This window comes from Lissotriton helveticus, chromosome 4_2 (genome assembly GCF_964261635.1).
Source record: "Lissotriton helveticus chromosome 4_2, aLisHel1.1, whole genome shotgun sequence".
Classification (NCBI taxonomy): Eukaryota; Metazoa; Chordata; class Amphibia; order Caudata; family Salamandridae; genus Lissotriton; species Lissotriton helveticus.
The window spans coordinates 153,471,482-153,484,138 of record NC_136064.1 but is presented as its reverse complement, the minus strand read 5'-3'; the positions used below and the strand labels follow the sequence as shown (position 1 = coordinate 153,484,138).

At 43.8% G+C, this 12,657-nt stretch overlaps 1 protein-coding gene across 1 annotated transcript in view; it reads left to right on the top strand.

Annotated features, from left to right (window-relative positions):
• Positions 1–11,172, top strand: part of LOC144752012 (soluble scavenger receptor cysteine-rich domain-containing protein SSC5D-like) — a 189,370-nt gene extending 178,198 nt beyond the window's left edge. The window contains exons 4-6 of the mRNA XM_078639972.1: positions 4,749–5,069; positions 9,482–9,570; positions 11,161–11,172. Of these exons, the coding sequence (XP_078496098.1) occupies positions 4,749–5,069; positions 9,482–9,570; positions 11,161–11,172 (422 nt within the window). The remainder of the gene's footprint in view (positions 1–4,748; positions 5,070–9,481; positions 9,571–11,160) is intronic.
• Positions 11,173–12,657: the final 1,485 nt, after the last annotated feature.

Genomic DNA, 12,657 nt, shown 5'->3' with positions numbered 1-12,657 from the left:
TGGGGTCTCTAGCCTCTGAATACAGGACAAAAGACATTTGGAAACCCATGTGTGACTATTTGCTTATATTGGAAGCAGATAAGTACATTCTGACTTGGAAGCTTACTCCCTCCCCTGCAGAGCAAACTATAACTTCACCCTGTTACACCACACTTTACCCCACCAACTATGTGCTATTGGAGTTGCAGACCTATGAGCCAGGAAAATAACTAGACCACCGTCACCGCCCAACACCTGATGATTAATTCTACAATGTGTGTGTCTGTATGCAGCACAACTTGTAGTACCTACCTCCTTGTCTCCATATTGTCAGAGTTTGATTTCTTTATGATGATTGTAGAGAAAGTCCTTGTTTTTTGATGTTTTGTATGTAAAAATGAACAATAAAGTCAAAACAAAGAATCAGAGCACCAGGAACAGACCTAAAAGTGCCAAACGGACTATGGCCTTAAGACCAGAGCCCAAAGAACCAAGCGGAGCAGAAGCACCAGGCCTTGGGAGTAGCTGGACCAGGGTGAGGAAGATTGGGAGGACAATCAACATCCTGTGATTCTGGGCAAATTACTTAATCTCCCCAAGCTCAACAATGTGTCTGTCTGTAAAGCTCTTCAATACCTTCGGGTCGAGTTTTAAATCTAAAAAAAAGAATCTAAAAAAAAGAAGACCTAATAAGAAAGATCAGGACCAGCAAATGGAGGACCCGATGGTCCAAGAGGAAAGGTACCAGGGTGAGGATGATGTGGATGATCCATACAAGGACGAGGACTCCCATACCTAGGAGAACCGGGATAACAGGGCCAGGTAGGGAAGGAATCAGCAGACCAAATTGCTCAGGATGAGTGGGGTAACAGTCATGGGAACAGTCCAGCCTGAACTGCTAGGCCAGGTTCTCCGGGGACTGGAAACAAGTATCCTGGGACCGGTTTCGGGGTTTCACCCCTCATCAGCCAGGCTAGCTTGAATCAAGTGGCACAGTGAACAAGGGACCCACATCTGGGCATAGACTTGGCCACTTAGGGCAATAATAGCAAACACAAGGAGATGATGGACAGAGTGCTGAAGCTTTTGAACCACTCACCCACAGTCACAGATCTAGGTTTAATCCATCGTTATTTTGCTTACTATGCTACGCCAGTTTGTTCAGGATCCCAACCAGCATTGGTTCCTTTTCTATTTACAAAGTTGTCATATTCTTGCCCTAACAATCTGGTGCCTGCAACCTGTATACTGGCGTCTTCTGTCACACACACACAGATGTTTATACTAACCTTTTGTCACCCCAGACAACTTTAAGTCTGTCCAGCATATGGGGAAACACTTCAGAAGTTTTGTCCACTGCAAAACTGGTATTAGGTATAAAATATTGAGCCCTCAGACCCTCTCTTCAGTTCACTTCTGGGCCAGCATAAGGCACTTACAAGGCACCCCACACTTCAGAGGACTGTCTTGCTGTTAAAGGCCAGCTTTGTACGTAAGTGGACTGCCAAGCTGCTATAAGACTGCCTTAAACCCTCAGAGGACTGACCTGATACTTGAGGCCTACCTTGCTGCTTGAACCCAAGACTACCACAGTGACTCCAAGGGCTATTTGGCTGGCCTCCTGTTCTGAGCTACAGGGATGCAAAAATCTGCAACAACCTAAACGCTCCAACTGGGCCCAGCTGGAAATAATTCCTACCCTCCACATGGAGTCCAGCCGATACAGGACCCTTGGAAATTGTGCTGACGGTGCCCAAACAGGCAAAACCAACACGTGGGCCTTAAAAAATGTTCAGCTAAAAGGTGCTTTGAGAAGAGACCGGGATCTGCCTGCTCACCAATCTGCTCAAGGCACAATCTGGTTGTCCTGACTTTGCTGTAGTTCCCACAACATTCTTCTCCACAGCAGCAAATCCTGTTTAACGTCTCTTTGCAAAAGATGTCTCTGGCCTGAGGAGCCCTTGATGGCTAAAATGGCAGCTTCTTCCTGCTGGAGATTTTTGACTTCCAAAAAAGTGACTAATGGCCTGAATTAAATGTTGGCGGTATGTATACTCCGTCACAATGGAAGCATTGCTGCTGAAGATGAACCCCTCCTGGGAGAAGGCACACTGAAGGTTAGGTGCTTCACTGAGATTTGTAGATGAGATTACAGCTCTTAACGTTATTCCTCTTTATGCTGTGCAGCATCTTGGATTTACTAAACTGAGCTCAAGGTTGAACAGTACATGATTGTCTCTGACTGTTTCATTTCCTGCTCTTGTGCTGTGGGAGTTTACTCTTAGAAACAGGATCAATGTATAATGTCTATTACATTGAAAGAAGGAGTTGAATTTAAAGATGATTATGTATTCTTTATATTCCTATAAGCTGTATGTGCCCAAAATGATTCCAGTTTTCCCCCAAAAAGTGTTGATTTCTGTTTCTGAAGATGATAGGCTCAAGAACAGGTGGAGAAATATCTGGATACATGAATGCGCCATCAAGTATTTTGGCACTTCCAAAGTCCTCCACAAGAAGTCATGTGCTGCAAAAATAGGCTAACACTTAAAGAAGATCATTATACTATCAAACTATATTTATCAAAAATGTAATATTAAAAGAAATGGTATGACTAGCAACAATTTAAAAACATATTTTACCATGTATGTTAAAAATAACACTAACACATTTATATTCTTCCCTGCGAGATTCTTTTTGACAATACTTTCTGCCCCACAATATTCATGCATTAATATTTTTGTATCATGAAATTAAAAACTCAATATTTTTTACATTATTTAAGTGACCTACAAAGTGGGAAGTTTATGCACAACAATCCTGGGAGAGAATGAGGTGCACATTATTTCCATCCAAGTTTTCAAAATCTATCTATCTATCTATCTATCTATCTATCTATCTATCTATCTATCTATCTATCTATCTATCTATCTATCTATCTATCTATCTATCTATCTATCTATCTATCTATCTATCTATCTATCTATCTATCTATCTATCTATCTATCTATCTATCTATCTATCTATCTATCTATCTATCTATCTATCTATCTATCTATCTATCTATCTATCTATCTATCTATCTATCTATCTATCTATCTATCTATCTATCTATCTATCCATCCATCCATCCATCCATCCATCCATCCATCCATCCATCCATCCATCTATCTATCTATCTATCTATCTATCTATCTATCTATCTATCTATCTATCTATCTATCTATCTATCTATCTATATATCTATCTATCTATCTATCTATCTATCTATCTATCTCTCTCTATCTATCTATCTATCTATCTATCTATCTATCTATCTATCTATCTATCTATCTATCTATCTATCTATCTATATAATAAGCAGCTAGATCCGGCCCCAAGCTCCATAAAAAGTAAAGCATTTCAGGGATACCCCGTCCCATCTAAGATGGAGCAACTTTGACTGATTTGGCATTCCCTGGGATAGAATGCAAAGAAGGCCCCATATAACCTGTGCATTGGGAGTGTAGATATGAGCACTGAATACATGCTGAGGGGGTTAAAGGAAGCACTGTGGCCATGTCAGCATAGGGGGCACCCCCTGCTCTGGTGGAGCCGCTGCCTGCCACGTTCTCCCTGCCAGGCAGGCACAGAGCTCTAGATAAGGTTTCTCCACCCTCTCAGCAGGGCTCAAAGATATCCCTCTGTGCTTAAAAGAGGGTCCTTATACTCTACTGCACAAGTCGCAATCACCCCACCCTCTGAACCTTCATAAATCTGTCACTGGAATTCACAGTCTGAGACGGATGTTAATAAACCACCTAAAATTACAGGAGGTCAGATGAGGGTCCAGGTTTTATGGGGGCATATTACCAAGGGCTTTATCTCTGCTTTTTTGGCTTTAAAAGCCAAAGAAGCGGAGATAAAAATATCGCCCTATCAACAACAGGGTGCTGACATGCAAAATCGCATGTTAGCACCCTTTTTCACTACGCTTCCCCTTGTGGGCGTTCCAGAGAAAAATAATAGGAGAATTGTCTCTATGTGACATTTCTCCTATTATCAAGCTTTACGCTAACCCTGTTAGAGACAAAAAAAGCAGCGCTAACCACGGTTAACGCTGCTTTTTTACCTCTGCTAATTTTCAGACTTATCCATGTAATGCAATGGGAGGTGGATTAAATGGCTAAGTCACCATGGGCTGTCAACAAGGATATCCCTATCCTTGTAGTTTTATCTCTAATTAGCAGCGATAACCGCCCAAAATGCCGCTATCGCTGGATTTTTTATCACCTAGGCGGTTAGCGTTGGTAATAACGAGATAACCAGGCGATATTATCCAGCGATAGAGGGCGTTAAAAAAATTAACACTAAGCGCCCTTCGCGTTAATTTTCCCTGTTACTTGTTGATATGCCCCATGGTTTTTTAAAACATGTTTGTAGAGAGGTGATGAATCTGGGGGGTCACCAGTGGGTTATCTCCCAAAGGGAAACACATATTATGTGCTTTCTATCGCCTTGTAAAATATTGGTCATCAGGCCAGTCAATTGAGTCATCATAAACTGTGCTTTTGCCCAAAATGTCAATATATAAATCTTGATGCCATTTAGGTAGCCCGAAAGAGTTCTGAGTTGATTATTAGTACTAACCACTGAGCGATGCTTAGCGATAAAAAAATTGTCTCTCTAACCCTACTTAGCGATATATATCGCTATTTGTTGATAATATGCCCCTCGATTCCTTTGCAATCATTTTTTCTGACCTGTTCCTTCTGGTCCTTTGCTCACAGGGGGAGCTGATACTGTCCGGTTGGTGAATTCCGGGAACGCCTGCAGCGGGAGGGTGGAGATCAAACACGAGAATCGCTGGGGGACGGTCTGTGATAGCGACTGGGATCTGAAGGATGCTGAGGTGGTCTGTAGACAACTCAACTGTGGACCAGCATCCAGAGCAGAAACAAGAAATGATTTATTTTTAAATGGCGTCTTCCCCGTGTGGAAGAGTGACGTCAGGTGCACAGGAGCAGAAAGGTCTCTCTTCGATTGTCCAAGCGCTTCCTGGGGACAGAACAGCTGCACAATCAAGTGGGATGGTGGAGTGCAGTGCACAGGTAAGAGATGCCAACAGAAATCCTTCAACACCATTGAAAAGTCACAAACTAATTAAAAAAGTAGAGGTGGATTAATCAAAAACAACAACACATTACTATCGAAAATCATAGGAAAGAAAATTAATGAAACAAGACAATATTAATCTTAATAAATGCAGAAAATCATTCTGATGAGCTGAATTGGATCTATTAGGAGCTAGAGAAGGCAACCAATACAGAGTGAGGCCTAGTGAGAGCCCTGCATGCAGGTGACATGTGTCCAGCATCAGACACTGCACTGCTGTCCCTCCAGAATGTGCAGGTTATAAGGTGCAGAAGTGTCCTCCTCAAGGCACCATCAAGAGTTGGAACAGATGCGTTCTCCTTTCAAACTCAGATTGTTTTTTAAAATTCTATATTGAAAAGCAACAGTAAGTTCTAGGCTCGTTTCCTATACAGTAACTCAATCAACGCCATGTGACAGGATATATAAAGATGATGCCGGGGACATCATGGAAGAAAGAGGCGTTAATTCAAAGTAAGTAACCATTATATTTGGTAAACAACGGCAGCGATTAAGAAGCCTTCAAATATTATAACCTACCCGTTTAACTATTGTGTAAGCGTCATTACTGTCAGGACCAACCACACATTGGGGCAGATTTACAAGCCCCTTGCGCCACATTTACGCAACCGTTGCATCACTTCTGTGACGCAGAGGCGGCATAAATCACGCGCCATGGTGCGCCGTATTTACACCGTGACGCATCTAGGGAGATGCATCACGTTGTAAACCCCTGCGCCACATGAAACCCGCATTGAAACTCTGGCGCATTAATGGTGGCGCACGGATGTTTTTGCCTGTCGCAAGTGTTCTGGCGCATCCCTGCTGATTTGCAGAGACGCGCCAGACCTTGTAACTCTGCCCCTACATGTGTTATTTCAACCATACTCTGCGTCAAGGAGGCGAGCCGTGGGCATTGCAGTGGGGTTTCCCATGCAGCACCCATGGATTTTGACGCTGCCTTCGATTTACGTAGTCGCATAAACCTGGGGCAGCGCCAAACTTTTACACTTCCCAGAGCACACGTAAGATGGAGAAATACTTTTGCGTTCTGAAGCACATTTCGAAAGAGAAACATGTCTCTCCGGCTTGTTCTTGCTCAGGAAGGTGCTCCATCCTGCAAAAAAACAATCCTGTCTGCAACAGAGGCATGGTGAAAGGTGCCTACGTTGTCACTAGGCAGTTCATTGTGCACCAGCGCAGGGGGGGAAGGACAAGATTATTATTTTTTTTTATTTTATTGTGCAGAGCAAATGAGTCATAGCAAGAACAATCGATAACAGGGAGTTTAGATAACATTCTAACATCAAAACCTGCAGGTTATGCATAAAACCAACCTGGAATAAGTACAAGAAGAAAAAGAAAAAAGCAAAAAAAAAGCATATTACAACAATAATCTGGCTACATCCTTGAACTTCAAATGTACTTTAGTCAATATCCCAACTATTTACAAATGTGCAATTCTACATATTAAAGTGCTAAGGTGCTAAAGTGCTATAATAGACAGAAAGACCCAGAATAAGTGATCTTTTACCCGACATAAAACCAACACAGATTAAGTACAACAGAACAAATTGCACCAATAGTCTGGCAGCATCTTCAATTTTCAGAAGTGCTTTGGTCAAAGTCCCAACTTACTGCGGATGTGTAAATCTAGTATACTAAAGTGCAAAAGTTCTAAAGTGCTATAATACATGAAACAACCAGAAACAGACTACCTTTCACCAAGCAAAATATCTCCACAGATAAGCCAGAATTCAAATATGTGTGTTATTTTTTAAAATCCTGCTTAAAATATCTATGGGACTTCTATTTCCACCGTAGTTTCAAGCTTCCCTAATTATTTCAAGACAGCAGTAAACGTTCTTATAGCGTCCACCCTACTAGCGTATGCTTCTTCAAACATCATACTTTGTTTCATTTTATTTAGCCACTTTGAGTAGGACGGTACTTTCGCTGACCTCCAATTCTGGAGAATTAGAGAGCGAGCAACGAGGGAGCAATCGCTATAAAAGTCTCCTCAGCTTTTGTCAAGTTTTCCCTAACTCTAGTAATTCCAAAAAGGCCTACCTCAGCCACTTGATCTAGCCCACTCTGGATCGCCTGGCGTATGGCCAAAAAAATCTTAACCCAAAATGGCTCTAATTTTGGACATGTGAAGAATATATGTAGCCAAGGCCCTTCCCCTTCTGTCAAATAGCAGAAGCATCTATTCTCCAATTCAGGATATTTTTTGAGTATTTCAGGAGTATAGTATGCCATCCACCGGGACAAGAAGGCCATTATTTAAAATATTCATCTCTTAATGCCTTGCTCCCTAGCTGGGATATAGACTGCCACTCCTGATTTGACAGAGTGCAATTAGTTTCCCGATTTATTATTTCTAGAAACTTCTCAACCAGAGGAGATTCATTTTGACTGCACAACTAAGAGTACCAATGGCCCACCCCTCTTACTTTGGCTCAAAATAGAGCGGTCACCAACTTAGTCGGGGCACCACTAGACAATAGATTATATCTGTTTAGAAAATATGTATTCTGTAAATATTTTTAAATGCCTGGCTTGTTCCAATCACCTCATCCATTCTGACCTCTTGCCAGGTGATGACTTTACTCTTCAAAAAAAATACGTGCCCCAGCTCTTCCTGTTGTGTGGACTAGGCCTGGTTTCCTCACGTTGCTATGTTAGCATAGGCTTATTAGAAGTTAAACGTAATTTGTACCCTTTGCTGCTTTTTGCACACAACACTGCATATAGCTGTTATTTGTAAGTTAGGCTACGCCAATGTCTTCACATGAGAAAGGCTTGTTTTCGACATCCCTAGACTTACCTGGTCCTGGGTCTCTGTGCACAGTTCTGTGTAGGAACAGAATCCTTGCAACATGGCGCACCTAACGTTGTGGTCTTAATTTGAGACTCTTGAGTAGTGCTTATATCAGTCCACGACCACGACCCCCTCACTATTGCTTCCGGATGACGGTGGTGCAGGGATAAACCTACCTATAGTTAAATAGGTATCTTCAAGATTGATAATCTAAAACAGTTTCTATTTGAATGACTACCCGGTTGTGCTTCATTTCTTTGCATTGTGCTAGTTTCTGTCTGTGTCCTTATGGCCGTTGAAATCCTGGTACACAGTCGATTTGCTGTATGCAATCACTTGCAGGATTACAACGTCACCTTGGAAGGCATGGCAGTGGTTTTTGTTCTATCTGCTGATGCAGGTTACCCGTTTGAGCTGGTTTACTCATGGGTTACATTTCCTGCAGTCGATGCTAATACTCAGGTGTTTCATTATTATACGCCCTCTGCCGTGCATTGGGAGTACAGTCCCTATAAAACACAGGAAATTCTGATTTCTGTTTGGCAGCACAGCGTTTGGTTTAATGGTGCCCTCCCCCACACTATCACAGCGGTTCGAATGGGACCTTTGTCCATTCAAGGCGCATCTTGGCCTGTTTTAGCTAGTATTACCCCACACCCTGCGGCTGCGCAGAGTACAGCTATTGAATTAAGGCCCCTTTATGCCTCTGCGGTGGCAGTTGTAAGGGGTCTGGTTCATTACATTTCACCTCCAGGGGTGGGGCCCCTGGAGGTGCGGCACATCCAGTTGGACAGAATGGGCTGAAGCTTAGTCCCGTTATGGTTAATGCGGTTATGGGCAAGCGTCTCCAGGATAAGGATGCAATGCTTTTCTGGCTTGCCTAGAAATTTGACCAACTGGAGGCAGTTTTTCCTAATACCACTCCTGTGGAAAAGCACAGGATCCTAACCATAAGTTTGCAGAAAGACTTAGTGCCAGAAGTGACTGACTGTACAACATGGGGCAGTCTATACTAGATGCTTCGGCACACCGTCTATGACTGTCCTACCCTCCATCATTAAGCACGTCCAGAAGGAACATGGGCCGGAGGCGGCTGTTGAATTGGCGATGAGACTCGTGGGAGTGTTTGACATAGTTTCAGATCTCATTCTTGCTAATGTTAAGGGAGATGCAGTAAGCTTTCAGGTGTCTAATGCTTTGTGCGATGTCCCCGATGCAGAGAAGCCCCGTCAGTTACCAAAAATTATTACGGCGGCTTACAAGACCGCTGGCACTAATAGTTTGGGCATTAAACCTTTTGCTAAAATACAAGAACAGCAGCAAACTCAGTCGGAGAGGTCTGATAAAGATAATCGCAAGAAAGTTCCGAAACAAAATTGGAGTAACTACAAGAAACAGGGGAAGCAGCAGCAGAAACAGGAGTCCCATCTCGCTTCACCGATACCTGCGGCCTATGAGCATACATATGAGTTGCGCAACTGCACCACGATTAAGTCACCTGATTGATTTCAGGTTCCTGATCAACGTTCTTCTCGCTCTTTACAGGAAACATCGGTCTCAGTAAACCGGTGGAAGAGGCGGTGGCAGAGGACAGGGTAACCAGCAGAGCCGTGAGCAGCCTCCATACACCGACGGTAAAGGCAAGCAGACAACTCACTGTGTCAAAGACCTCAGTTTCAGAAGAAAAAAGTTGCAGCCTTAACAGCGAGATATGCCACAGATAGTGAGAACCCAGCTTCGGAATCTGACATGGGCACTGACGCTGTTGGACAGCGTGGCGGAGATTACCATAGTGCGAGAGGCACTGCGTCCACTACTGAAGGTGACAGCAATTGCCACTTTGTTGTAGTTGAGACTGCTGACACTGGAGTGGCTCCCCCTGAAAGGCTTTTTGAAATTGACCTTTTCATTGAAGGTGACATACAACGTACTATAAAATATTTTTGGGGGGGAATTCTGACTACTACCCTTGAATTTTTTTTGGCATAGGTCGACTGACCCCCACCTTTTGTCTTAGCTGCTCCACAAAGGGAGGAGGTGATCCTCCCTAGTTGCGCACACACTGTGCCAAAGGAGCAGGCCCTGCTTTTCTCAGAAGATTGGGCTAAGGTGCTTGCACCAGCTTTGTGTCGCGATCACAGGCCAACGAGGGCAGAAAAGGATTAAGGCAGGGAAAATACACACCACACATTTCCCAGTTTTGTATGTGCCCTTCACTTCTTAACCTGACAAATCACTGTACTACAACTCCTAGAAGGCCAAGGGGCGCTGGGTCAGGGGAGTGAGTCATGTGGTGCCCAAGTGTCCACTATTTAGTCCCACCCCTAAAAGAAAATGGTGCTTGACAAACTGTCCCTGAAAGCCGTGAGCTTGTGAGCTCATCACCTGGATTATTCCGAGTTCCTTTGTACTAAGAATTCATTTCCCCGAGAGAGCCTTATCTTTCGAGTGTTTAAATCGGCCGCCGCAGTTCCTGGTCAAAGGAAGCGTCTAGAGAGTGGTAGACCACTCCCGGAGGAGCTCTCCTCTCGACGCGCTGCGTGGGCGTTTCCTGTCTTCAGCCGACCGGCAAGGTAAAAGAAGCTTCCAGATTGCCGTGTCCTGCCGATGGTATTCAGGTAAGCTTGGCGCTTCCCGGAGAGTGGAAGACGGCTCCCAGAAGAGCTCTCCTCTCGTTGGGCGCTGAGCTTGTTATACTTTCTTGCCCGCATATCATTTATGACAACAGCGTTCGCAGATCAGCATCCGCTCTCGGAACGCTTCCGTGTTATGTTTCCTTCATTGTCTACCACGCATTGTCAACGCTACTGATTAGAGCTAATTCTACTGTTCTTTTGAGTTGGCAAACATTACTTTATACTTTGTTGACAAGCTCCCCTGTCTAGACCTTGTGACAGGTTACAGGAATTCTTCTTGGAGCTTTTGCTGTGTGAGAATTCTACAAATGGTTTTCACAGTACCAGGGGTATCTAATTACCTATGCTGAAAGAGGAATCTTCTATCATATCGACTACTGGCATCCCCCTTCTACATTTTAGTGCTCTTGAGGCACTTCTTGGGATTACTGCCAGCACTGTAAAACGTGTACTGATACAGACCCTTTAAATCTGCCCAAGATTTTACCTGATACTCTGCCTGATTATGTGAGTGTGACATCTGAAGAGATACTTGGGAATTAATGCATGTTCTCTGTGCCTTTGACTATATTCTTACTTTCTATACAGAATACCCAGTAGAGGCAGGTGCTCCAATTCCCATCTGTGAAGGAACAGAATCAAGGTTTATTATTTTGTCCCCTTCCCTTTCCCTTGGGTGCTTCTACTTCCTACATTGTAATCCAGATAGTGTGGAGGTGGTAGTGTTCAGGGTAGGAGGGAGGCTACTCTTCACGATATCGTTCCCGCTGGCTGTAACCAAAAGGTTAGTGGCTTACCTCTTACTTGGAGCTGCTGACATCCGTGGCACTTTGTATCGTACTCACTGTGGATGGGACAAATTTTCCCCCCAACATGAGATTGCTTTGCAGTCTATGCCACAGCCTCAACCCCAATACCCCATGCGGTGTGAAGCAAAAGCTCCCTTGGCAAAAACAGTTGGAATATCAAGGTGTGATTGAAACGTGTGTGTCTCTGATGAATAACCCTCTTATAACTGTGACTAAGCCTGATGGCTCATACCATTTGGTATTGGATTACCGGCACTTAAACGCACATTGTGGTACGTGCGCGATACAAAACACTCACAGTTCTGCCCTTGTGGATAGTCTTGTGCATAAAAGGTTTAAAACCACACTTGACATATCAAATGGCTTTTTTGCCCACAACCTGTCCCCTATTAGTAGTCAATGGACAGCTTTTACCAATGGTGGCAAAAATAGCCACTTTCGTCGTTTGACGATGGGCTATAGAAACATTCCAGGCGTCTTTGCCGCCCGCATAGTCTCTCCTGGAGAGGCTCAACCCAGATGCATTTTCGTATGTGGATGACATTTATCTCACAGATGACGAATTATGTCACGTTGACCGCATAATCTGTCAGTTTGCAGACTTCGGTTACAAATTCAACTTTGCAAAGTCCCACATTGCCGAGTTGACAGTGTTGTTCCTGGACTATGAGCTCAATAATGAAGGTCAAGGTTTGGTTCCTCACTTTCAGGAAAAGTGCGGACGACTGCGCGCACCATCAACGCTGAAGAAATTGCAGTCTTTACAGGGCTTCTTGAATTTCGGGCGTTCTTACATTCCCAAATATGCCCAGTGTACCAAGTCTCTTTACGCTTTGGTGCAACCTACTTTTTCCAAATCATGATGGCTGCCTGCTCATTCAGCCATGTTGCAATCCTTGCAGGCTGATCTTCTAGAATCTAAATTCTTGTTAACTCGTGACAACCACACCAACCTTGTGATAATAATCGTCACTGGGGCGGTGGGTTTCACTTACCTGACTTTTAATGAGGGTGACACAGTCCCTATCGCTTACAAGTCACACTTGTACACTTCGGCTGAGTAGTGGTTTTCCACTATGGAAAAAGTCTTGACAGCAGTGCAGATGTCGATTCTCAAAGAACGTGCACTGTCGCAGGGAAAACGCACTTTGGTTGTTACCCCGTATCCTGCCTTGGAGGCAGCGACAAAAGCCTGTGTACCGAATTTCAAAGCTTTGCACCCCAGGTGGATACAATGGGCTACGTCTTTGACATCTCTGGATGTCACGTTCATTTT